A 23,409-nucleotide genomic window follows, 5' to 3' on the forward strand; every position below is an offset into this window, starting at 1 on the left:
CTCTGTCTTTCTCTTTCTCTTTCTCTCTGTCTTTCTCTTTCTCTTTCTCTCTGTCTTTCTCTTTCTCTTTCTCTCTGTCTTTCTCTTTCTCTTTCTCTCTGTCTCTGGAGGTATCCAGATGGTCGTTATGTCTTGACAGTGGTTATCTCCATATGTGTCTGGACGGTGATTATCTCCATATGTGTCTGGACAGTGGTTATCTCCATATCTGGCCTTTGTCCAGAGAACTGTGAAGTAGTTTCTCTCTCTCTCTCTCTCTCTCTCTCTCTCTCTCTCTCTCTCTCTCTCTCTCTCTCTCTCTCTCTCTCTCTCTCTCTCTCTCTCTCTCTCTCTCTCTCTCTCTCTCTCTCTCTCTCTCTCTCTCTCTCTCTCTCTCTCTCTCTCTCTCTCTCTCTCTCTCTCTCTCTCTCTCTCTCTCTCTCTCTCTCTCTCTCTCTCTCTCTCTCTCTCTCTCTCTCTCTCTCTCTCTCTCTCTCTCTCTCTCTCTCCCCCTCTCCCTCTCTTCCTCTCTCCACTGGATGCTGTGGAATATCAAAATCTCTCAATGTCACTGTCTGAAAAAAGCAGACAGGTTGCTGGCCTCTCTGTTTTCTTTCTACTGTCTTCCCATCTTGATCTGTCTGTTCTTTCATCCCTCAATGCCTATACTAATGGTTCTCCCCAGTCAATCGTAGTTGCAATATTCTGCCAGTAAGCTTTTCCTTGTGAAACTCCCAAAAACGTTTACTGCATCACTTCCACTCCATTCTTCCATCTTGAAACTGCCTTCCCATGTCTATTCATTTCCACACTTTTCTTTAGGATTTCAAACTGGCAATCGACTACCAACTCAGATCTTCCCTAATCCATACCTGTGATCTTGTCCCCATTAAACCTCCCCTAACCCACCTCTTTTACTTGGAGGTACAATATTTCCTGCACTCTCCATTCTCCTCATCCTGTTCATTCATCCCTTTGCTTATTTCATCCACCTCTTCTACCACTGCCTTTTTGTCTGTGTTGTTCCGTTTATCCTCTTCCATGTTTCTTTTGCATGATAAGAGAATGACGTGTCATAATATTCCGACATTAGGCTAATGTCCTTTGCTGTATATCTCATCTCATCAATATTTGTTGTTGACAATATTTCCACTTTACTTTACACAGATAAGCTACTCTTCTTCGTGCAAATGTTTAAGCAACAAGAAGAATTTTCCTTCATTTCTACGCACCATCCCCAGTGACTCATTCCAAGCATTTGCTATCGCTAAGCTGGTGAATTACTTTGCATGGTTATATGTAGGCACAATTGAGGTTCCCAGGGATTATGGAAGAGTGGCCATTGATCAGTTTACATCTGAAGCAGAAAAAAGTGGGATTTGTCTCGCTTTTCGAGAGATATTACCCACAGCAAAGGACATAAATGGATTAACAAATCTTGGTGAGTTTTTATTTTGGTTGTTTGCCTTCGCCATGGCTGTGACCGAGTTGTTTGCTCATTAATAGTCCTAATAATGACAATGATGATGTATTTTTTGAGCCTCCAGCTCTGTATATTCTGTGGAACTTGTACATGTCACTTTTCTCACCTATTAACATCTTGTATTTCCTCTCTAAAGTCAATGGTGGAATTGTCATTCAGAAGTTTACTTCATCCATCGCACACCTCACATTAATGGGTCATCGTGTAATCAGACTGGTGTGTAAGATGTAGTGATATTCTGCATGTCAGAAATAGTAGATATAAAAGGAGTGAGCATGAAGAAGAAAGTGACACATCACTGAATGGCTGCGTTTTTTGTAAGCTGTGATGATCATTAAATATTGTTGTGAAAATGACTTATAGGGGGAAAGAATGTATAGATTAGAATAGCTATTCCCCTAAGTGCATATAATGTTTTTTTGAAGGAGTGAGGGAAAATGAACTGTCATAGGAATATGCATTGATAATCGTGTAGAAAGCATGTCTGTCGTCTTCCCTCCCAATGTTTGTGTCGAAATCAGCTTCTCCCGAAACCCCTATTTAATATTTTATCCTCTATAAAACTGTCTTATGTCCTTTATAAAAAAGCAGCCTTGCGGGACAGTCAATGTGAAAGTTTTGACACTATTTCCTGATCTCGACCATTCGGGATGTGCTGAGAAGCTTAGGGGTGGGATGGTCAATGAGCACAGAGAGCGATGTCACCGGGTGGGGCACAACCCGAGGTCATAAAAGGAGCCTGAATGGCACGTAGATAATTTATTGTAAATAAACCTGCTTCGTGTGATTTCATGATTGCCTTCCTGTACTTCCCTCCCCATTTTTAATACACATTATAAACTCTTAGGGTCTCTTTGAGTGATTCAGAATGTGACTGTCACCGAGTTATTGCCATGTTGGCTTTAAAATCCTTGAGACTTAAGAGGATATTCACGTTTTTGGCACGTAAAGCTCATTGGTGGTTCTAGTCAGCGTGGAGTTGAGTTTAACACTCGGATTTATCCTGCTGGGTACCGCAGTGAGATAAGATGCCTTGGTGTGCTGCTCAAATGGATGTGGTCATTTCAAATTTGAGTTTCGTTTCAGAGCAAGTGTACCCTTACTCCAGCTTGGAGTATCTCACCCATTAGGCTGACATGATCCCCAGAACAACATTGATGAAACAAAATTGGAGTGGGAACTTTTTCAAATAGTATGGTCTTGATAACCTTAAATTTTTTGCATCACCACACACATATAAATGTGGGATTTGTGGCTCTAAAGGTTGTATATTTCACAGACTCTTTACTTTTCTTTTAACTGAGATTTTTGTTTGCACCTGTGTTGATGATGAATGTCAGGTCAGGCCAGATCTGATCTGTGACTTGCTACAGGTACCATGTAAACCTGTACTAACCTGTTCCATGGTCGGGTTGTCGGTGATTATACCGTCTCCCCCACCAGGTTTTCTGGTGAGGAGGGTGTATGATATGGACACCCAGCAAGTTTAAAAACAAAACCTGTCAACATGTGGAGGAGCTCCTAGTGAGCCAACGGCCATTCATGTCTAATGTCGAACTGTGTTTGTGGACATCCTCCTGCGGTTGGGTTACTTTTTTTAGGAGGTTGGTGGCAGGATTTGCACTCTGGCCACAGGAAAACCCTTCACTCCACAAAACATAAAATAAAAAACTAACCAATGTCACCCGCAGGGTGACCCGTATCTTGCCAAAAGGTGACCACGTGTGACTTCTTTAAGGTCACACTGAAGTGAACAGAGCTGCTATCCACCAGGAGCAACTCCTTGAGGAATATCTGCCTACGAGCGATTCCGATGAGAATCGTTCTCCAGAGTAACCATGAAAAATATGCGTTTGCTTCATAACATCACCAAATGATGTCATAATGTCTCAAGCTTGACATATCTCGAAAGCACTCATTGAGGTGTTCAATTTGAGGTATTACACGATATGGTACCTAAGATTTCAAAATTTGACCTTGGGGTCAAAAACTTTCGACCTCCAGCGCTAACCATGAAGGTCAAGGCCGATCGCCACCAAAAATTAATCAGCTGAGCACCAGACCATGAACTATATTCCCATGAAGATTGAAGACGATCCGATCAAAATTGCTAAAAAAAAATAAAGGTTTCGTCGACTCCCCTGATTTGCGACAAAGTGACCTTGACCTTTGACCTTGACCTTGAAAATTTTATGCGCTGAAAGGGACCTCTATAGGACTCTGATATGCGAAGTTACAAAAATTTCCAATGATAACTGTGCTCTGCAGAGTGATCGATACGTGATTACAGACAAACAAACAAACAAACAAAAAAAACATACAAGCTGACTAACATATCTTGCAAAAACTTCGTTTTGGCAAGATAAAAACTGCAAAGAAAATTGAAAGCCCACTCCGTGGGAGTACCTCCTGTGCAGCTGATCTCTGCCTGGCAGCTCACCAGATGATGGGATTGGGGCAAATCTTTTGGGACCCCCACTCTTTGATGATAGGAGGAAGACCACGGGGATACCTTCCCGGGTTAGATTGTGGTAGTGTGTGTCGGAGTGGTACTGAGGAGTCGTCCCCCAGATGGCGGTCTCCTTCGGGTAACCTGAGGTGGTCCCATCAGGTGGGTGCTTGGAATGTCCTGTCCCTAAGAGAGGATGATCATCTGTGTCTGTTATCATCTGAGCTCAAGCGTTTTAACATCGGTGTTGCAGCACTCTCTGAGGTTTGGATACCAGATAGTGGCGAAATCATACCGGGTGGTTACACCTACGATTGATCTGGTTGCTCTGATGGTTACCATGCCCAAGAAGTTGCTGCAGCTGTGTCCATTCAGCTGATTCCAATGGTAATTGAGATAACACCGGTCAATGAGCGTATTATGAGATTAAGGATTCGTCACTCTTTGGGTGTCGTTTCTCTGGTCTCTGTATATGCTCCAACTCAGGTGAGTGATCTCACGATGATGGACGCATTATCTGCCACACTTTAGTCTGTGGTTAATCAGTGCCTCAGGTGAGATACTCTTCTGGTCTTGGAGGATTTCAATGCATTGATTGGAACTGATAGGGATGGTTATGAGATGTGTGTTGGTCCCCGTGTGTCTATAACTGTGAACCTGAATAGCACTAAGTTCCTTGATTTTGCAAGAAGTCATGGACTTAGGGTGGTTCATGGTTTTTGAGCCTACAGGCTCATCGCTGGACTTGGTATTCCAACGCTGGTGGTGTGGCAAAGGAGAATGACCATGTGCTTGTTGATGGTCGTTGGGGGATGATCCAGAACTGCAGGGTCCACCGGAGTGCTCAGTTCCTCAAAACCAAGCAAAGGCTTGTGGTAGCAACTCTGAAGATGCAGATTAAATCCGGGAGAATGGTACCATCCCAACCTTGGCTGGATGTTAGCAAGCTCTCAGATGAGAGGGCAGCTGAGGAGTTTGCGAACAGGATGAGTGAGGATTTGGTATTTCTGAGTGCTTTGGGAGATCCGGAAGAGTTGTGGAGTGCCTTCAAGACCACCATCCTTGATGTTGCTGGTGTATGTCTTGGAATTCACCAGAAAGCAAAGAAGAATTTTGTCTCTCAAGAGACACTGGATACTATTGACCAGTGTTACAGGGCCAGGCTTATTTCCAAAGCTGAGCTATTCAGGGAGTTGAGGCATAAAACTGTACGTGTGCTAAGGGTGGACAAGGAGGCCTTTGTGTGAGGAATGTGTGAGGGGGTAGAGCATCACCTGTGGTCAAGTGATTCTCGTCATGCTTGCAGGGGAATTTGTGCATTGCGTTCCTTCAAGCCCATCCCTTGGTGTACTGCAGTTATAGCGAAAGGTGGAGGGCTATAGACAGAGGAGTCCAAAGTGAAGGCGCGCTGGGCCGGTTACCAGGCTGATCCACCAGCTGTTGGTTTTAATGACAGGGATGTTGCTGAACCTATTACTGATCCTCCAATCAACTGTGATCCACCTTTTTTTGTTGGAAACACAGGCTGTGGTGAACCGGTTGAAATGGGGGTAAAGCTCCAGGGATCTGTGGCAACCAAGCTGAACTTCTCAAGGCTGGTGGAAATGCTGTACTCATGTCGTTGCATGTAGTTCTGTGCTCTGCCTGGAACACAGCCATCATCACAAATGACTGGAAGAGGGGAGTTGTTGTCCCTCTCTGGAAAGGGAAGGGTGATCGCCAAGAATGACAACTGTAGAGTTGGCTGAGTACGTGAATGTTTTTCAAACTACCAAATGCATTTTGTACGCAAAAATGAAGACAGCAAGCCAGAAAATGTGTACCTAACCCTACCTTGCAAATTTTTTTTCCAAACACAGGTGCAAATAGAAAGTGTCACATATGAAGCTGAAACAGGAATGAATGCAGTCCCAATGATTCCAAAAAAACAAACGAAAAGTATAAAATGAAATCTGAAAAGATATACACTGAAAACTATCTGTGAGAATGATAAAAGAGCAGAGAGATATAAAAAGAAAGTTGGGCAGATTGGACATAGACAAAGAAGGCTCTTTTGAATGGCTAAGAAGAGGGAGGCAGAGGTCAGCTCAACTGGGTTGGAGAATGAATCATTATAAATGCCCAAGACCAGGGACACTACACAAAAGGCTTTCAAAAAAAATGTAAGGAGTGAGCCAAGCGGAGAAATGTAGATTCTGCAAAGTAGAAACAAAAAATACGAGCCGCCTCCTATCGGGATGTAAAAAAAAACTCATGTCAGAACAGCTGGACACCCAAAGGCACAACAAAGTATGGAGAGTAATCCACTGGCACATCTACAAAAGCTTCAATATCTCAGTCCCAGAAAACTCATGAAAACATGAACCAAAAGCTCGAATTGAGGAGAAGGAAATAACGCTCACATACAACCTGATAATCCCATCAAGTGTGAACATGGAAAATGAAGCATTGTGACTGGATATCATTGCTTCTACAAACAACCCTCCTGTACCCACCTCCGACTCTTCCCCACCCTTTCCGAACCTTTGTCTATCTGGCTCTCCTGATTTAGAACCCATTAGTTTTGGTCACTCTCTATCCTTTTTTCAGAATATTCGCAAAATATTGTGACGTCCACGGGACTTGAACAGTCCCGCCAACGTAGAATGAGCCGAAACGATGGAGGCGATTTATTTTTATATAACCCAAAGACGGCGGGTTTAATCACCCTACCGCAAACAGGACGAGGAAGGTGGCACGAGTCACTTTTCACTGAGTTGATGATGTTTATTCTTTTTACTATTTACCAGAAATAACAAGACTCGGCAAGAAGAGGGATCCGGGGCGATTCGACGGGATGGTGTGGGATCGGGCGTGGGGAAAAACACAGACAATTCCAATGAATATACAGTTCTCAATCCCTCTAAGGCGCCAAGCAGAGACACACACACACACACACACACACACACACACACACACACACACACACACACACACACACACACACACACACACACAATGTAGCTATTTCTGGTGGTCAGGCTGGACCGTGGTGTGGACGCAACTGTCCCTGGATCGGCGCCGGACGAGCCGGCCTTGCTCTCCTCAGGGGGGGGCAGGAGAAACCGCGGTGCTGTCGACCTCCTCCTGGTCCTGGCCCAAGTCCGCCCACAGCCGCCAGGGAACCAGCTCCTGCGCCAAGCCGCGAGCAGGAGAGGGAGGCAGGTCCACCCGCCGCCCGACCCCGTATTCCGAGTCAGCAGAACCCTAGAGCCAACCAAAGCGAGGCACGAGGCTCGGCAAGGCTCCCAGACACGATCAAGAGCACGATCAACTCAGCACACCCGCCAGGACGCTCTCTGCCAGCACAGGTTCCACATCAAAAAAACACGAGTGTTCTGGTTGTAATCTTCTTCTTCTTTTTTTTCGACCCCGAACAGAACCTTTTTATCCTTCTGCCCTCGTCACCTCCAATCGAGCCGTTTATTGGCCCACTGCCGTCGCCTTCTGCCAATCGTGATCACGGGGCGGAGCCATCCGCTGTACTGTCCTGTGACGTCACGGCCAGTCTTCAGAGAATACCAAAAGGGGTTTACGCAGAAACACTTACCCTATCCCGTGTCCCTATCTAATTACGTGACATTTATCATTTCCCCCTTGATGAAATGAACATTTACTAGACAACTTATCACCACTGAATTACTACTTATTACATCGAGATCCTGGTAAACTCGAACAGCATGGCATACCTAATTAAACATCCTAATTACCCTTTGAATGCATACCCCCCCTCAAACGTAACAATATTATATGTGCATTGTTGAAAAGCCCTCTTTCCTTCTTTGTCCTCCCCTGGACCGTGGAGGTGGTCTACAGGCATGCCTCATACCCCCCCCCCCTTATCCCAAATTGGAGTTGGTACTACAAACAGCTTGTGCCAAAACATGTTGGTGTTTTCCAATGGAGAATTACACATTGGATACTGTCTACAAATTCCCTCATTCACCACTTCTCACCAGCAATAAGTGAGCAATGTCCCTTTTGTGGACAAACTGAAACCTTGCCTCACGCGTGTTTGCTGTATTTGTTTAACCCCTTTACTTGCATGCCTCTCCTTTTGTATTGATTTTTGACCTCATCTTTGGCCCTACTGGACCCTTAAAATCTCAAAGAACGACTTCATTTTACTTTCTTCTCTCGCAAGCCAAGTTAGACAAGAAGACGAGAAGACTTTCTTGTCATTTATAAGACTAGAAAGTCAAGATAAAAAAATTGATTGCTATAGTACAGATGCCTTGGCAATGTTTAAAGCTCTTAGTCTTTCCAGAATGAAACTGGAATTTGTTTGTTGCTCTGAGTTTAAAGTTTTCGAGAAACAGTGGTGTATAAACAATGCCTGTTGTGAGATATCTGAGGATCAGATAATATTTACCTGACTCCTATATATCCTGTTGTTTGTTACTCCCACCACCGAAGGTGAAGGAGGTTATGTTTTCACCCCTTTCTGTTTGTTTGTTTGTTTGTTTGTTTGTTTGTTTGTTTGTGTGCAGGATATCTCAAAAAGTTGTGGATGGATCCAGATGAAATTTTTTGGACAGGTTGGGTTTGTGACAAGGACGAACGATTAGATTTTGTTGAAGATCCGAATCCAGATCCGTCATGGGCCATGTGGTGTAGCAGCCACGTTGGAAAAAAGGGAAAAAAATTGGAGCTCTGTATCTCTGAAACTGCTTCATGGAAAACATTGAAACTTGGCACATGTGATGTACTCCCCACAGGAAACAAGCACAATTATTTTTTGATGATGTCATAGGTGGCAATTACAACTTTTGAGGGACATCTAGGGCTAAATTGTATTTGGGAAAAAATTGATGACGTCATCAGTCACGTGGTTTGGCAGCCATTTTTTTTTAAACATAAAAACCTTCAAAAATTTCTTCTCCAAAACAGCTGAACAGATTGTGGAGAAACGTTACAGGTATGATTGCTAATCCATGAGGAACAAAAATCTCTCCACCTATGACATCACAGGTCACTCACATGGTTTGCCAGATATGATCTTTTGAAGAATAAACCCTTAAAAACCTTCTCCAGAATGGCTTGACAGATCGATGGGAAACTTCACCCATATGCTCCCCAAGCCTTGAGGATACCATGTTGTTCACGAATAATTATTAGGTCAAATGGTCTGGCAGCCACATTGGATTGAATGAGAATCTTAAAAACAATTATTTTTCTTGAACCGCTTCATCAATTGATGTGAAACATCACAATTATGATCTCGTAGTCATGGGGAATATATGTTTTCAATTCAACCTGATCAGATGCATGGTTTAGCAGCCAGAAATATTTAATATTTTGAATCTGGGTTCAGCGATTTAAATCAAACCTGGTGCAAGTATGTATGATGGTGTAATAATGTGGGCGGAGGCATATCTGGTAACGTTGTGACATCGAAGAGTGTGCCAGTTTTTTTTTAACCTACTTATGATATATGGTCACAAATCTTTGGGATCATCAGGTCGTACATGAGTATGGCTTCCTTATTTCTAATTATTGATTATGGTTCATGTTTCCATCACGTTTCTGAAAATGGGATATTTAAATTTTTGCAGATGTGCCAGTGGATTATATTTTACATACTCTGTTGTACCTTTGGGTGTACAGCTGTTCTGACATGAGTTATTTTTACATCCTGATAGGAGGTGGCCCATACTTTCTGTTTCTACCTTGCAAAATCTACACTTGTCCCATTGACTCGGTCCTGCCATCTTCTTAAAGCCACTGGTGTAGTGTTCTTGGCCTTGGGCATTTATTGTGATTTGATCTCCATTCCAAAGCTGACCTCTTCTTCGCCATTCCAATGAGCCTTCTTTGTCTATGCCCAATCTGTCCAACTCTTTTGTGTACCTTTCTGCTCTTTTATTATTCTCCTAGTTGTCGGTGAATATCTCTTGCTATTTCACTTTATATTTTTATTTTGTCTTTTTTATTTTTGGGGGAATCGTTTGGGCTGTATGTATTACTGTTTCAGTTTCACATGTGACATCTTCTGAGGCACTTGTCTTTTGAATTTTTTTGCTAGGTGAGTTAGGGATACCTGTTCTGGCGTGCTGCCTTTGTGTTTGTATGCAAATTTGATATGGTATTCTGTTGAACTTTTCACTTACTCAGCCAACCATACAATTATCATTCTGTGCACTTGGTTGAGTTCCATCGGGCCGCTTCTTCCTTATCGTTTTGTGTACGTGTACGTGTGTGTTTGTGTTGTGTACATGTGCACTATGGAACACACACACAACAAGCACCCTGCATGTTTACTCATTCCTGATCATAATAAACATCAAATTTCTAAAATGTGTGAGAGTATGTCATGAGGAAGTTTGCCACCTGTTCACTATAACTGACATGAAGAGTTCTTTGGCAAAGAAACAAAGGAGAATAAATATTTCTACTCCTATTCATCTTATTTTTTTTATCATTTTGAAATTCTATCAGGATTTTAATATTATGTTTGTGGGGGTAGATGGAGGAATTCCAATGTAAAGGTAGGATTGTCTAGTGTCATAGCATGGTTTGTGAATGAGTAAGAGACATCTTCATGTAAATTAAGTCGGGAAAACTGTGAGCTTAAGTTGTTACATGTCACCCCACGGGGGTGGGTGGTGCTTTGTTAACTCGGTAGGAGTTAAGGCTAGTTCTAGCAGCATTTGATTGCCCCCTGTGACCTTTTCCTACATTTTTGCATTTACAAAGCCGGCGATAAAAATGAAACACGTTGATCCAACAACAACAATAACAACAAAGCTGATCGTTTCCGAGCAGGCAAAAACCCCACCTTCCCAGCTTCGTACTGGCAGGCCACGCCCCCGAGGCTGATGATTGGTCGGTATGATATAAGAGGGAGAATAATAGTGTGGAGATGGTGGTCAGAACACATAGGACTTCTCTGGCCTCTCCTCGACATGGTCAAGAAGGCAGCACGATTCTCGTTGTTTGTGCTGGTGTCAATTCGTTCACGTACTGAAATAACAAGCTAGCCATTGACTGTTCAGCTAGGTCATGAAGTTTGTATGTTTCTGAGGAGAAGAAAAGGAGAGGAAGAGCACGTCTCTTAGCCTTGTCTCGAAGCTGCCACAATCGCCTTGTTGTATGATCAAGGAGAAAGGCGGTGCCATTTGGTATATGTGGAACTGGAACTTAGAGGGAGCATTTTGACAATCTCAATCATGTATTTCTTTCCATCATAATGTTTATTTGCATTTACATTAGGTTTTTCTCAAGTAAGTGCAAACAGTTTGGTCATGCTACATAAATGGAATAATGGTCAGATGAATTATCCACATTGCTAGAGAAAGTTGGGGAGGTTGAATATTTTAACAATTTAACAAAAGTTTGGGGAAAACAGTTTGGCTATCATCTCTCAAGCCCTAATGGTGGGTTTGTGTTTGCTTTCGCAACAGGTAAGACCAAGAGTAATGTTTGTTTCCATTGTATTTGTATTGTTCATCTTGATAATGGGCCATTTACAGATATCAGTTTCTTTGGATTATTTTCTCAAAAACTTGCCTTTTCCTTTTCATATTTCACCCCTTCATATCTATATCTTAATTAGATTGCCTTTGGGTTGAAGATTTCCTCTTTGGGACTAAAATGTGAAATCTTTGGAATGATCTCTCGGATTGTAGAAATCAGTTTCCTTGAGGATTTCTTTTATCCATCTGGTTCATTTCCAAACAGGTCAATGTGTTCTGACATCAGTGATGACACAATGGGATATGCAAATCATTTGTTTGTTAAAAGTACTCTTCATTATATGTGGAGGCAAACAGTATGCAGACCTTACCAAAAGTAAGCCTTCCATTTCAAAGCCTATGTTTACCTTGTTCATAACACTTAAGACAGAACCCGCTCCTTCAAGAGCCTCAACATTATATCCAAACATAACACTTAAGACACAAACTGAAGCTTCTAAATGATGTTGAAGTGTGGGATATCACCAACAAGTGTCTTGCCTTCTTCACTTGAAAAGAGAATGCAACTCCACATTAATTGTGATATTAAGAATCCAAAGTACATTTTTGAATACTGATCTGTTTGTTAAATTCCAAGTCTAATATTAATCCTTTTGTTTGCCGAAATAACACAAAATATTTTTGCCATATTATTCTCCATCATTCTGAATGTATACATCACAGTTAGTGAGAAACAATGTGTATAGACAGGAGAAGTTGAACCCTGAGTTTGGTTGACAGCAAGCAAGATCTCAATAAAGTAGAAATCCACCAATTTGATCAACTCGAAATGCTGTAATCTTTTGTTTTATGATTTTGCAGGTGCACTGACAAGTAAATCAAATGCAGATATTATTTTGGTATTTGGTGGAGAAGCTGACATACCGCCTCTTGCACGAGAGCTCTTGAGACGTAACATCACAAGCAAAACGCTCATTGCAAGCGAATCGTGGATAACTTCGCTATTTTTCATGGATCCAACATACATCCAGGTTTATCGTGGAACCATTGGTTTTGCTTTGCAGCATGGTGTCATTCCTGGATTGAAAAGTTACTTGTTAAACTTTAAACCATATGTTGATCAAAAATATTTACCAAATGCTTGTATAAGGAGCAGTAATTCTGGATTTAGCACTGAAAAAGTCAGTGCTGGTCAATCTTTCAATTGTAGCCGAATGACCCAAATTAATTTTCCTTTTCAAACCCGGTATTCATATCAAAAACATAATAAATTATTGGAGCCAATACAATGCAATGATTTTCCAAATCTGTTGATCACAAACGACAATATTGAAAACGATACTTTGAATATCGTCTTTGGTAAAAATTTTAACTACAAAGAGTATCTGGTTGTTTCAGAATTACAAACAAATATTTCAAAAACATGCAGGATCCCAAAGATTTCTGAAAATGATATCAATGAACTGCTGTTGGAATTTTGGGAGACAACTTTCAACTGCACCTGGCAGACAAAGAAAAGTTTACTTTTGCCATGTACAGGACTTGAGCGACTGGATCATGCAAATAGTACACTGACTGATGTTACACAGCTGAGAGTTACTTACAACACATACATGGCTGTATATATAATAGCTCATGCTTTGCATAAGATGGGAATGTGTGTTGCTGATAAAATAATTGGTGATAATAGCTCATGTCCAAGTATCAGTTCATTTGAACATTGGCAGGTATAATTTATGTGGTGATACTTTTATTGTTGCCTCTTTCTGTGAAAACTTTTATTTTTCTCATAAATATTTGCTCCACTGGAAAACAATGCATTGTGATTTGTAATATTACCAGTGATAAGGCCATTTGTAAAACTGTTTCTGTGGAAGGAATTCTCAGTTTATAAACTAGAATCACCCACTCCCTATGGGAGCTGCCAGGAGGGTCACGTTATTGTCTTTATGAATATTAATGCCATAGCAAAGCACCCACCTTACAGATTATCTTGTTCCAAGCATGCAACTTGCAACACGTTCTTCTGACACACCCCTTTATTTAGGCAGTGTATAGGCAAAAGACCACTGCCTCGATAGCTCCCGAAAATAAAATTAACCTAGGTTACGGATATTAAGTGAAAACATGCAGACTGTTTATGTGCTTATACAATACATTGTGGTTATATAGTTAGGATAATTACAATTGCACCCACCCTCCCCCAAAATAAAAAAAATGCCAAGATAGGCAATTTTTTTGTTAACTTGATGGAATCAAATGTGCACCTGCACAACTTTAGGTGCCATCATTAATCCCTGTAAGTTTCAGCTTCTTTGGTCAAATCCTCTCAGTGGAGCAGATGATACATACATACATACATACATACATACATACATACATACATACATACATAATACTTTCCCTCCATTATATATAGATTTCTGTCTGGCTGCCCCAGAATCATTCTTGGATGGAGGCATTTAATCTCACGCAAGTGGTCAGGGCTGTGCCTCAACCTGGGCATGTAGGCCTTTAATTCACTGGGCAACAAAAAAAACTTTTCGTCTTTTACTAAAGGAAATGCAGGTGTTCTTGGCTAAATAGGGGTCGCTGATTTCAAGTCTGTATTCAGAATTTAGCCAGCACGTCAGGTTTTCAAAAGATGTACATGTATTAATGATACCCAGCATGCTATATGAGATACTTCATTATTGCAGATCGCAACATTTTACATCCATTATCGGTGCTAATTCATTACTTTCACGTCATATTTAGATAACGATGATTGATCTCCGTGTATAATGTGTAGTATACAAACAAAGAACAAAAACATGTTGCAGAAGAGGAAGTTAATAAAACATTACAACATGGTAATATAAGGAAGGTTGTAAACTTGATCCGGAAATCTGCCCCATTGTGATTCAAAAACAACACTTCAAGTTTACACTCTTCCTTTCAATACAGTCAGCGTAGGCACTGTTCAGACGTGTTCAGAAGTGTGTGAGACGCTTGCACTTGTATGTGGAATTGGTCTCCCGTTGTAGGAACCATCAGTAATCACCCATCATGTTCGGGTTGAACCGGCTTTGATACCTCGTTTCCATGAATGAAATGTCTTGGTGGAACCTTTCGCCATGCTCATCGCTTACCTTGCCCACATTAGGTGGGAAGAAATCAAGATGAGAATGCAAGAAGTGCATTTTTAAAAACATCTGACAGCCCATTCGCTGATAGGCCTTTAGCATGTTGTCCACTAATTCCGCATACTGTTCAGCTCTCTGGTTCCCAAGAAAATTCTGCATAACCAACACAAAAGCTTCCCATGCTGCAAACTCAAGTGGGTTCAGTTTATATTTTAACTCTGGATTACACATCAATTCTCAGATCTGGGACCAACGAAAATTCCCGCTTTGAGTTAAGCATCAGTTTTCTCTGTGTCAAACTTCTCTTTGAGATATTGGAAGCCATTACCATCGTGATCCAATTCCTTTACAAAGTTTTTCTTAAGGGTTAGGGTTAGTTAAAAATTGTAATGCCACGTGGAAAATTTTACTTAAAAATTCATAGCTTGGTCAGTTGTCATCCATTTTTATAATTGAAAGTGCATTTTAATTCTCTTTTTAAGAGAAATGATATTCTACAACAGTTGTATTGCAATAATTGAAACCAAAAATACAAAAAATAATAATTTATGATCACTCAAAATCACCCACCAGGGTAAGCTACTGTAATTGGACCAGATGAAAAACTCAAAATCCTGACATGCTGCGAAAATTTTGACTTTAGATTCAGAATCGGCATACTCGATTTAGTCAAGCACATATGTCTCCACCTCAGTAGCAAAATCTTTGTTGTCCAGTGAATCATCTACTTTCGCAGATTTATGCCTGTGAAATACAAGGTCACCGTCTTTCCTGGCTTGCTCACTTTCTCCACTCACAATGTCAGGAACATTCACAAAAGGAACATGCCCCTGGAGCATCCCATTTGCAAAACTGCGAGCAAAAACAAGTCATCTGCAAACCAAACATGCTCCAAGGGCATGTTCCTTTTTAATGAATAGCAAGGCATTTGGAGTTGGCCGGTAAAGCGTGCTGATTGCTCTGCTGATGGATGGGTAGGCAACACATCGGCTGATAAGTGTTAAGTATTTGAGTATTAAAGTTTTGACAACATGTTGTTCAAAATGTCCAGAAGTGCAATTTGGAACTACAGGTAGTGGACAAAAAAAATGGAAACACCTGGGCAAACGAGGGACACCAATTATATTGAAAGCAACGGCTTCCACACAGGTGTGTCCCATGTGTTAATTAAACAAATAACATCCCAGCATGCTTAGGGTCATGCATAAAAATGCTGCACAGGCCTGGTTAAGCCTGTTGTTGGCTAAGTGGTGAGGGTGGCTGGCTTAGTATCTTCGGGTCCTGAGTTCGAGCCCCATTGGTGCTGAATTACTGTTAACACCAGGTGTGGTTGACTCAGCCTGTCATCCTTCCAATGTCAGCAAAATGAGTACCAGTGTACTGTTCGAGGGGCACAGCATCAGCGGCCCAGCTGTGCTTCCAAGAAATGATAGCTATCCTGGCAGCCAAGCTGCCATACGCAAGAACAGAACAGGCCTGGTTGCCTTTAATTATGGTCAGCATGGCTGCAAGAGCAGACCACAGTGACTTTGAAAGAGTTGTGATTGTTGCAGCACATTTAGCAGGAGCTTCAGTGATAATGATGGCTCAACTTGCTGATGTTTCATGAGCAACGGTGTCCAAGGTATGGAACTCTGATGGAAAGGCATCATCAGTCAAGGGCAATGGTGGGCGGAAGCGCATACTCGCAAACGGAAGGGCATACATAACGGTGGGCAGAAGAGGATTGTTATTTCTGTGCATTCATTTGTATGCAAGGCAAAGCAGGCTGCAGATCAATTGACTAAATTTCAACCTGGGGTGCGCAAACGGAAGGGCATACATAACGGTGGGCAGAAGAGGATTGTTATATCTGTGCATTCATTTGTATGCAAGGCAAAGCAGGCTGCAGATCAATTGACTAAATTTCAACCTGGGGTGCGAGCAGCCAGTTACATAAAAACGGTCCGCCGAAAAGTCCACAGAGTGGGATGTCACAGTCAGGTTGCAGTGCACGAACCGCTCATCACACCTGGCAATGCATGTTTGTGGGTCCAGTGGTGCAAAGAGCACAGGCAATGGACTACCAAGCAGTGGAGTCAGATGAATCATCCTTCACCATGTTTTTGACAAACGGATGAGTGCACATGTGTCGCCATCTTAAATACCTCTACAACCCTGAGTGCTTGGTTCCAAGAGTGAAGGGTTCTGGTGATTCTATAATGTTGTGGGTGCATTTTCCTGGCATGGTTTGGGTGCAGTCAGAAGGCAAGGTCAATGCCAATTGCTACTTCATGGTACTGAATGATTATCTTCACCCCCATGTTGCAGCAGTTCTTTCCTGCCAGGAGGGGTGTCTTCCAGGATGACAATGCCCCCACCTCCCATCCACAATGCCCCCAGGTCACCCAATGGTTTGATGAGCATGACACTTATGTTATCCATATGTCATGGCCTTCTCCGTCACTAGATATGAACTCAATCAAGCATTTGTGGAATGTTCTTGAATGATGCCTGAGACAGCGTTTTCCACCTCAATCAAACAAGTGCGTGTTGATTGACTTTCTCATAGAATAATGGTGCCACATTCTTCCTGTAGAATTGCAGACACTGGTGGACTCTATGTTATGGCGCATACAGGTCAAACTGGCCGTTAATGGTGGCCCAACGCCCTTTGAAGTAACTTTACATTGGTGTTTCCATTTTTTTTTTATCCACCACCTGTATTTTGGGTTGGTTAAAGAAGACTGTCTGTAAGTTGCATGCTCACTTTGTTCAATATATATTGCTCATCACTCTTATATGTCCATAAAAGCTAAAACATTTGAAAACCAAGCACCAAAGAGAGTACCGATTAGTAAAGATTGAGAATCCAGATTCAAATAAACCAGTCTGTAACAGCAACAAGTTCGCTTTTGCAATCAACAATTGAAAGCACTTTCATCCCGGTAATGCTCAGCTCCACTGCCTTCCCTTCCCCTCATGCTGCTTTCCCTTCCCCTACCCTCACATTGCCTTCTCTTCCACTACCCTCATTCTGCCTTCCCTTCCCCTCCCATCATGCTACTGTCCCTTCCCCTCATGCTACTGTCCCTTCCCCTCATGCTGCCTTCCTTTCACCTCCCTTCTTACTGCCTTCCCTCCCCCTCATGCTGCTTTCCCTTCCCCTACCCTCACATTGCCTTCTCTTCCACTACCCTCATTCTGCCTTCCCTTCCCCTCCCATCATGCTACCGTACTTTCCCCTCATGCTGCCTTCCTTTCACCTCCCTTCTTACTGCCTTCCCTTCCCCTGCCCTTCCTTTATGCTTCCTTCCCTTCCCCTCACACTGCCTTCCCTTTCGCTCACGCTGCATTCCGCCCCCCCCACCCCCAATACTACCCTCCTTCTAAACCCCTCCATGGCCATACAACTCTCTGGAGGTCGAGGAGAGGAAGAGGTGTCAAAGAATGTGTGACATGGACAAACGAACACTTTTTTTTATAGCAGCCAGAGCTACTGCTGGAATCAATTACACAGTTTAGATTTTGAAAGTCAGCTTAGGTTAAGAGATTCTGGAGCTTATCGCATGTGCAGAAATTAAATAAAGGCATGAACACTGGTGTGGCTTTTTCGACAATTGAAGGAAGATTCCCTTCTTTCCCTTCCCCTCCCCTGATGCTTACCTCTTGCCAAAGCCTGTCCACCCCCCAGGGGGTCATGCTCATCAAACCATTGGGTGACCTGGGGGCATTGTGGATGGGGGTTGGGGGAATTGTCTTCCTGGAAGACACCCTTCCTGGCAGGAAAGAACTGCTGCAACATGGGGTGAAGTCCTTGGGTTGTGCCCGGGTGGTGTTTTGTATGACCCGTTTGAACTTGCTGTTTTAATGTAACCTATTTTGTTCAATCCTGCACTAATACCAGCAGATAGGACCATCCCCCACCCTCCCCTCCTGGCTTCCCCTAAACTCCCCCTACTAAATGCAAGTCTCGAAACCCATCCCCCTTGTCCTCAAGTCCCACTACCAAACGCAAGTCGAGAACCCCTCCCCCTCTTTCCCCCTCAAGTCTCACCACCAAACACAAGTCCAGAACACCCCCTTCTCCTCTGAACTTTCCCCTTTATTCCTCGCTCCCACCCCCCCTCCCAGAGTTTATAGCGATGTGTGGTGAAGCGTCGCTCTCCTCCCTTCCTCGCACTCCCCTTCCTACCTTCCCCTTCCTCACCCACTCCTCGGTCCCCCACCCCTCCTCTCTCCCCTCCTCCCTCACCCTCCTCGCTCCTCCTCGCTCCCCCGCCCTTCCTCGCTCCCCCGCCCCTCCTCACTCACCCCACCCCCCTCCTCCTCTCACTCTTGATATCCCGGACAGCTGGGCGACGGGTTTTATTTGCTCGTTAAGAAATGTCATTATTTCATGCATTGTATCTGCCTGCTCCATCCTCCACCTCCTGTGCATTGCTTGATTTTGCATATTGTTTATCACTGGGGAAAATCGTTAAAATAAATTAGAAACTTGATAACTGGCACGGAATTATCCCATGCTTAGAATAGGATTACTCACTAAGTCCTTGGATACGTGACGACTTAATTGAGCACAAAGCTCGGCCATCTCTCGAGGTGACACGTCGGCATGTACATTTTCCCGCCAAGTGCCGTTGGCGACTGCATGTTGAGGAGCATTCTCGCGACAGTATTTTTGGAGAAAATCGGAGCATGCCATCCATTATTTGAGAATTACATATTAATTGCCTTCCTAAACACTTTAAAAAGACAGTGGATATCCTTCTCCTTATGAATGACACAAATAGCCAATGAGGCCATTGTTACAAAGGTGGGTGAAATGGTAAAAAAAGTTGCAACAAAATATCAAACAAAGTTGACCAACTGCATCGTACCGATATAACATTAAAGGGGAACCCAAAAGCTCAGACCACCTTGAACCTAATCTTTCCCTTGAGACCCCACAAAATAGATATGATGTCTTTTTCCAATTTCCGAATTATACAGTAGGTAAATTTGCGATTAAAATGCGAAATCATCTTCTTTTTATTCTTTTTCCTCTTATTCTTCAGATTAGCCGTGAGATCGCATCAAGAAGTCGACCGTCATATCTGCACTATACATGGGTTTACATCACGGTACGATTCAACTCAAATGGCAAATAATTTTCGATTTTCCACAAATGTATAGTTATACAAGCCAAGATGGTTTCATGCTACACCAATGTCTGAAACACCCTAAGTTTGCCAGAAATTGGACGAGGTTTGTCCAAAATACTCGAGTGAGGATCGGGCCTGCAAAATGTTCGCTTTTGTGCTCTGAACATGTTACAAAGAAGTGTTATGAAATAAGAGAGATGGTGAGATCTTGTGGATATCCACCATGATTGAGAGAGGATGCCATCCCCATGATTAAGCGGAAGAAACAGCCATCGCTCCAAACTGTAACACCATCTCCACCCAGCTACCGGCATATATACACAGGCGATTTGAGCAGTGAATCAAACACTTGTTGCTCTTGCCTGACAGTGACCACAAGAGCACCTGAAAATAATGTTCTATTATCAACACAAATTTCTCCAAGTCAAATGAACCTCCATCTATTCAAAGTGGAAAGATTTGTATAATGTAATTTGTATAATGTAATCGACACGGCTCCATAATTTCCTGAAAGCGGTTCCATTACTAATTTTGTCTCCAGTAGTTTCTTCAAAATCCAACTGATCAGCTTCATCATACTGAGAACCTTTAGAGTTGTGAATTATGGTGGAATCAATATCAGAATCCGAGCTCCACATGCATTGTTACCCTCACCAAAGGAGAGGGTATTACCCTTGGGTCCGTTTGTCAGTCTGTTTGTTTGTTTGTCCGCACAGAACTTTAGTGCTTTTCTCCGCAATTGCTTGTTGGATTGAGACAAACTTGGCAGCATAGGAGCAATTACTCAAGTAGAATGTTTTATTGATAATTATGATGTCATAGGTCATGTGATTTGGCAGGCATGTTAGAAAAACGGAAAAACTTTTGACCTCTATATCTTTGAAAACATGCCAAGGAAAAAATTGAAACTTGGCACATGGCAAGCATTCATCATGGGGAATAATTGTAAAAAATTTTTTATGACATAGGTGGCTTCGTTATGACGTCGTAATTGCATATGTAGAATGCTACATTCTTTCAGTATGAACATCTTTGAGGGTCATCTAGGGATAAAATGGTCCACAGAAATTTTTTTTTATATCAACGGTCACGTGATTCGGCAGCCATATTGTTTAAAAAAACAAAAAAAACCTTAAAAAATCTTCTTCTCTGAAGTGGCTGAACAGATTGAGGTGAAACTTTACACATATGACTGCCTATCCATGAGGAACAAGAAAAAGAGCAACCAAAGATTGCAAACCCTCGCCAGGACTTCTTTTGTGAGTGGTGTATTTTTTATAGGTTTTAGGGTAAATCCAATATGGCTGCCAAGCCATGCGACCAATGACATCATATATGTGAACCTTTTGTTCCTCATGAACAGGCAGTGAGACATGTAAAGTTTTGCCTCGATCTGTTCAGCCACTTCAGAGAAGAAGGTTTTTAAAGGTTTTTTTTAAAACAATGTGGCTGCCAAATCATGTGACTGATGATGTCATGATTTTTTTTTGTGGAACATTTTATCTCTGGATGGCCTCAAAAACTTTCATACTGATTGGATGTGACATTCTACATATGCAATTATGACGTCATAATGAGGGCACCTATGACATCATAAAAAAATCAGACTCATTTCCCATGAGGAGTACTTGCTCTGTGCCAAGTTACATTTTTTTCCTTGGTGCAGTTTCAGAGATAGAGGTCCAAAGTTTTTTTTCTGTTTTTCCAATATGGCTGCCACACGATGTGACCTTTGACGTCATAATTATCATTGAAACATTCTACATGAGTATTCACACCAATGGTGAAAATTTTACCTCAATCCAACAAGTGGTTGCAGAGAAAAACACGAAGGTTCTGTGCAGACAAACAAACAAACAAACAAGAAGACATCATGCAGAGCATGATACTTGCAAACTCCACAAAACAAATTTGACCTCAAAAATAATTTGTGGTTGAATTCAATGACCAAATCTGCAACTCCTCTTCAAATTTCGAGTGAATCGGATGAAAATTGACAATTTCAGAAATTCAGCCTATGTGGACCTTTTGGCCTATGTGGACCAACAAAATAATTGGTGGTTGAATTAGTTGACCTGAAATATATATCTTAAAATTTCAAGTCAACCGGATGAAAATTGTGGATTTTAGAAATACCACCTTAGTTTTTGACCTTGGGACTATGTTGACCTTTTGTCTTTGTTGACCTCAAAAATAATTGGTTGTTTTAATTCAGTGACCAAATATGCAACTCTTCCTCAAATTTCAAGTCAATCGGATGAAAATTGACAATTTTAGAAAATGTGCCTATGTTGTCCTTTTGGCCAATGCTGACCTCAAAAATAATTGGTGGTTGAATTCATTGACCTAATATGCAAATCCTCTTCAAATTTCAATTCAATAAGACAAAAATTGAGGATTTTAGGAAGACCACCTTAGTTGTTGACTTTGTGCCTATGTTGACTTTGTGGTCAATGTTGACCTCAAAAATAATTGGCTCGTTGAACTCAGTGACCTGACCTATAAATCCTCTTTAAATTTGAAGTCAATCGGATGAAAATTGAGGATTTTAGAAACCTCACCGAAGTTGTTGACCTTTGACCTGGGTTGACCTTTTGACCTCAAAAACAATAAGCTACTTGCTGATGACAAACTCCACCATGTGGTGAAGTTTCTTGAAGATGGGTTTTAAATCTTCACCTGTCGGTGACAGAGAGACTGGCAGATAGACAGACAGACACAGACAGACAGACAGAATAACAAAATCGACAGACCAATATCTTTTAAAAATCTTCGATTTTGAAAGTACCAAACAGACAGACAAACAGACAAACAAACAATTGGACCCAAATGCAATACCCTCTTCGAATCCTTCGGCGAGGGTAACAAAAGGTTCTCACATATGATGTCATAGATCACATGGTTTGGCAGCTATATTGGATTTACCCTAAAACCAAAAATGGAAAAATCTTCTCCAGAACGGCTGGATAGATCAAGGGGACACTTCACACAAATGTTCCCCAAGCCTTGGGGATACCAGGGTATTCATGAATAATTGATGTCACATGGTCTGGCAGCCATTTTGGATTGAACGAAAATCTTTAAAAAATATATTTCTCTTGAATCGCTTTATCAATGGACGTGAAACTTCACAATTATAATTATCTACTTGTAATGGGAATTATAAGTTTTAAATTTCAACCTGATTAGGCACATGGTCTGGAAGCCAGAATGATTAAATTTTTTGATCTGATTTTTTTTTTTAATCAGGCTCAATTGGCTGTGTCTGGATGGGTTTGGGGGTAGAGTAGTATCAGCTGAAATGTGAATCCTATTCAGGTTCCTCCTGATGACTATTTTTGCTTTTTGCTTGTTTGGGTTCCTTCTGATTACTCCAATGCAGGACTGTACCGATTTGGTCTTCCAATTGATTTGAATTGGATTTGTTTTAATCACATTCTAAATTCCATTGAATAATAATTTTAAAAACGTCATGGGTCAGGATCAGGTGTCTAATCAAAGCGAGACCTCTTAGTACCCAGTCATTAGCCTGGTGTTGGCTTCGTGGTTAGGGTGGTGGCTTGGGATCCTAGGGTCCTGAGTTCAAGCCCCGTTGGCCGCTGAATTAATACACCAGGAGGTTGACTCAGCCTGTCATCCTTCCGAGGTCGGCAAAATGAGTACCAGTGTACTGGTGAGGGGGACACTGCATCAGCGGCATAGCCACGCCCCAACCAATAATGCAACCAGCGGCCACAGACTGCACTCGATCGAGAGAGTACCCAGTCATCACTACCAGCAGTTATAAAATGGCAGT

General features: G+C 42.0%; 1 protein-coding gene across 1 annotated transcript in view; it reads left to right on the top strand.

Moving 5' to 3' along the window:
- LOC147025024 (extracellular calcium-sensing receptor-like) overlaps positions 1-23,409 on the top strand; it is a 108,413-nt gene that overhangs the window by 63,056 nt on the left and 21,948 nt on the right. Inside the window, exons 3-5 of the mRNA XM_085887061.1 lie at positions 1,147-1,420; positions 12,227-12,396; positions 19,527-19,592. Of these exons, the coding sequence (XP_085743187.1) occupies positions 1,147-1,420; positions 12,227-12,396; positions 19,527-19,592 (510 nt within the window). The remainder of the gene's footprint in view (positions 1-1,146; positions 1,421-12,226; positions 12,397-19,526; positions 19,593-23,409) is intronic.

The sequence above is a fragment of the Eptatretus burgeri genome, chromosome 6, assembly GCF_056783735.1.
Source record: "Eptatretus burgeri isolate ZD-2024b chromosome 6, Ebu_testis_v1, whole genome shotgun sequence".
Taxonomy (NCBI): Eukaryota; Metazoa; Chordata; class Myxini; order Myxiniformes; family Myxinidae; genus Eptatretus; species Eptatretus burgeri.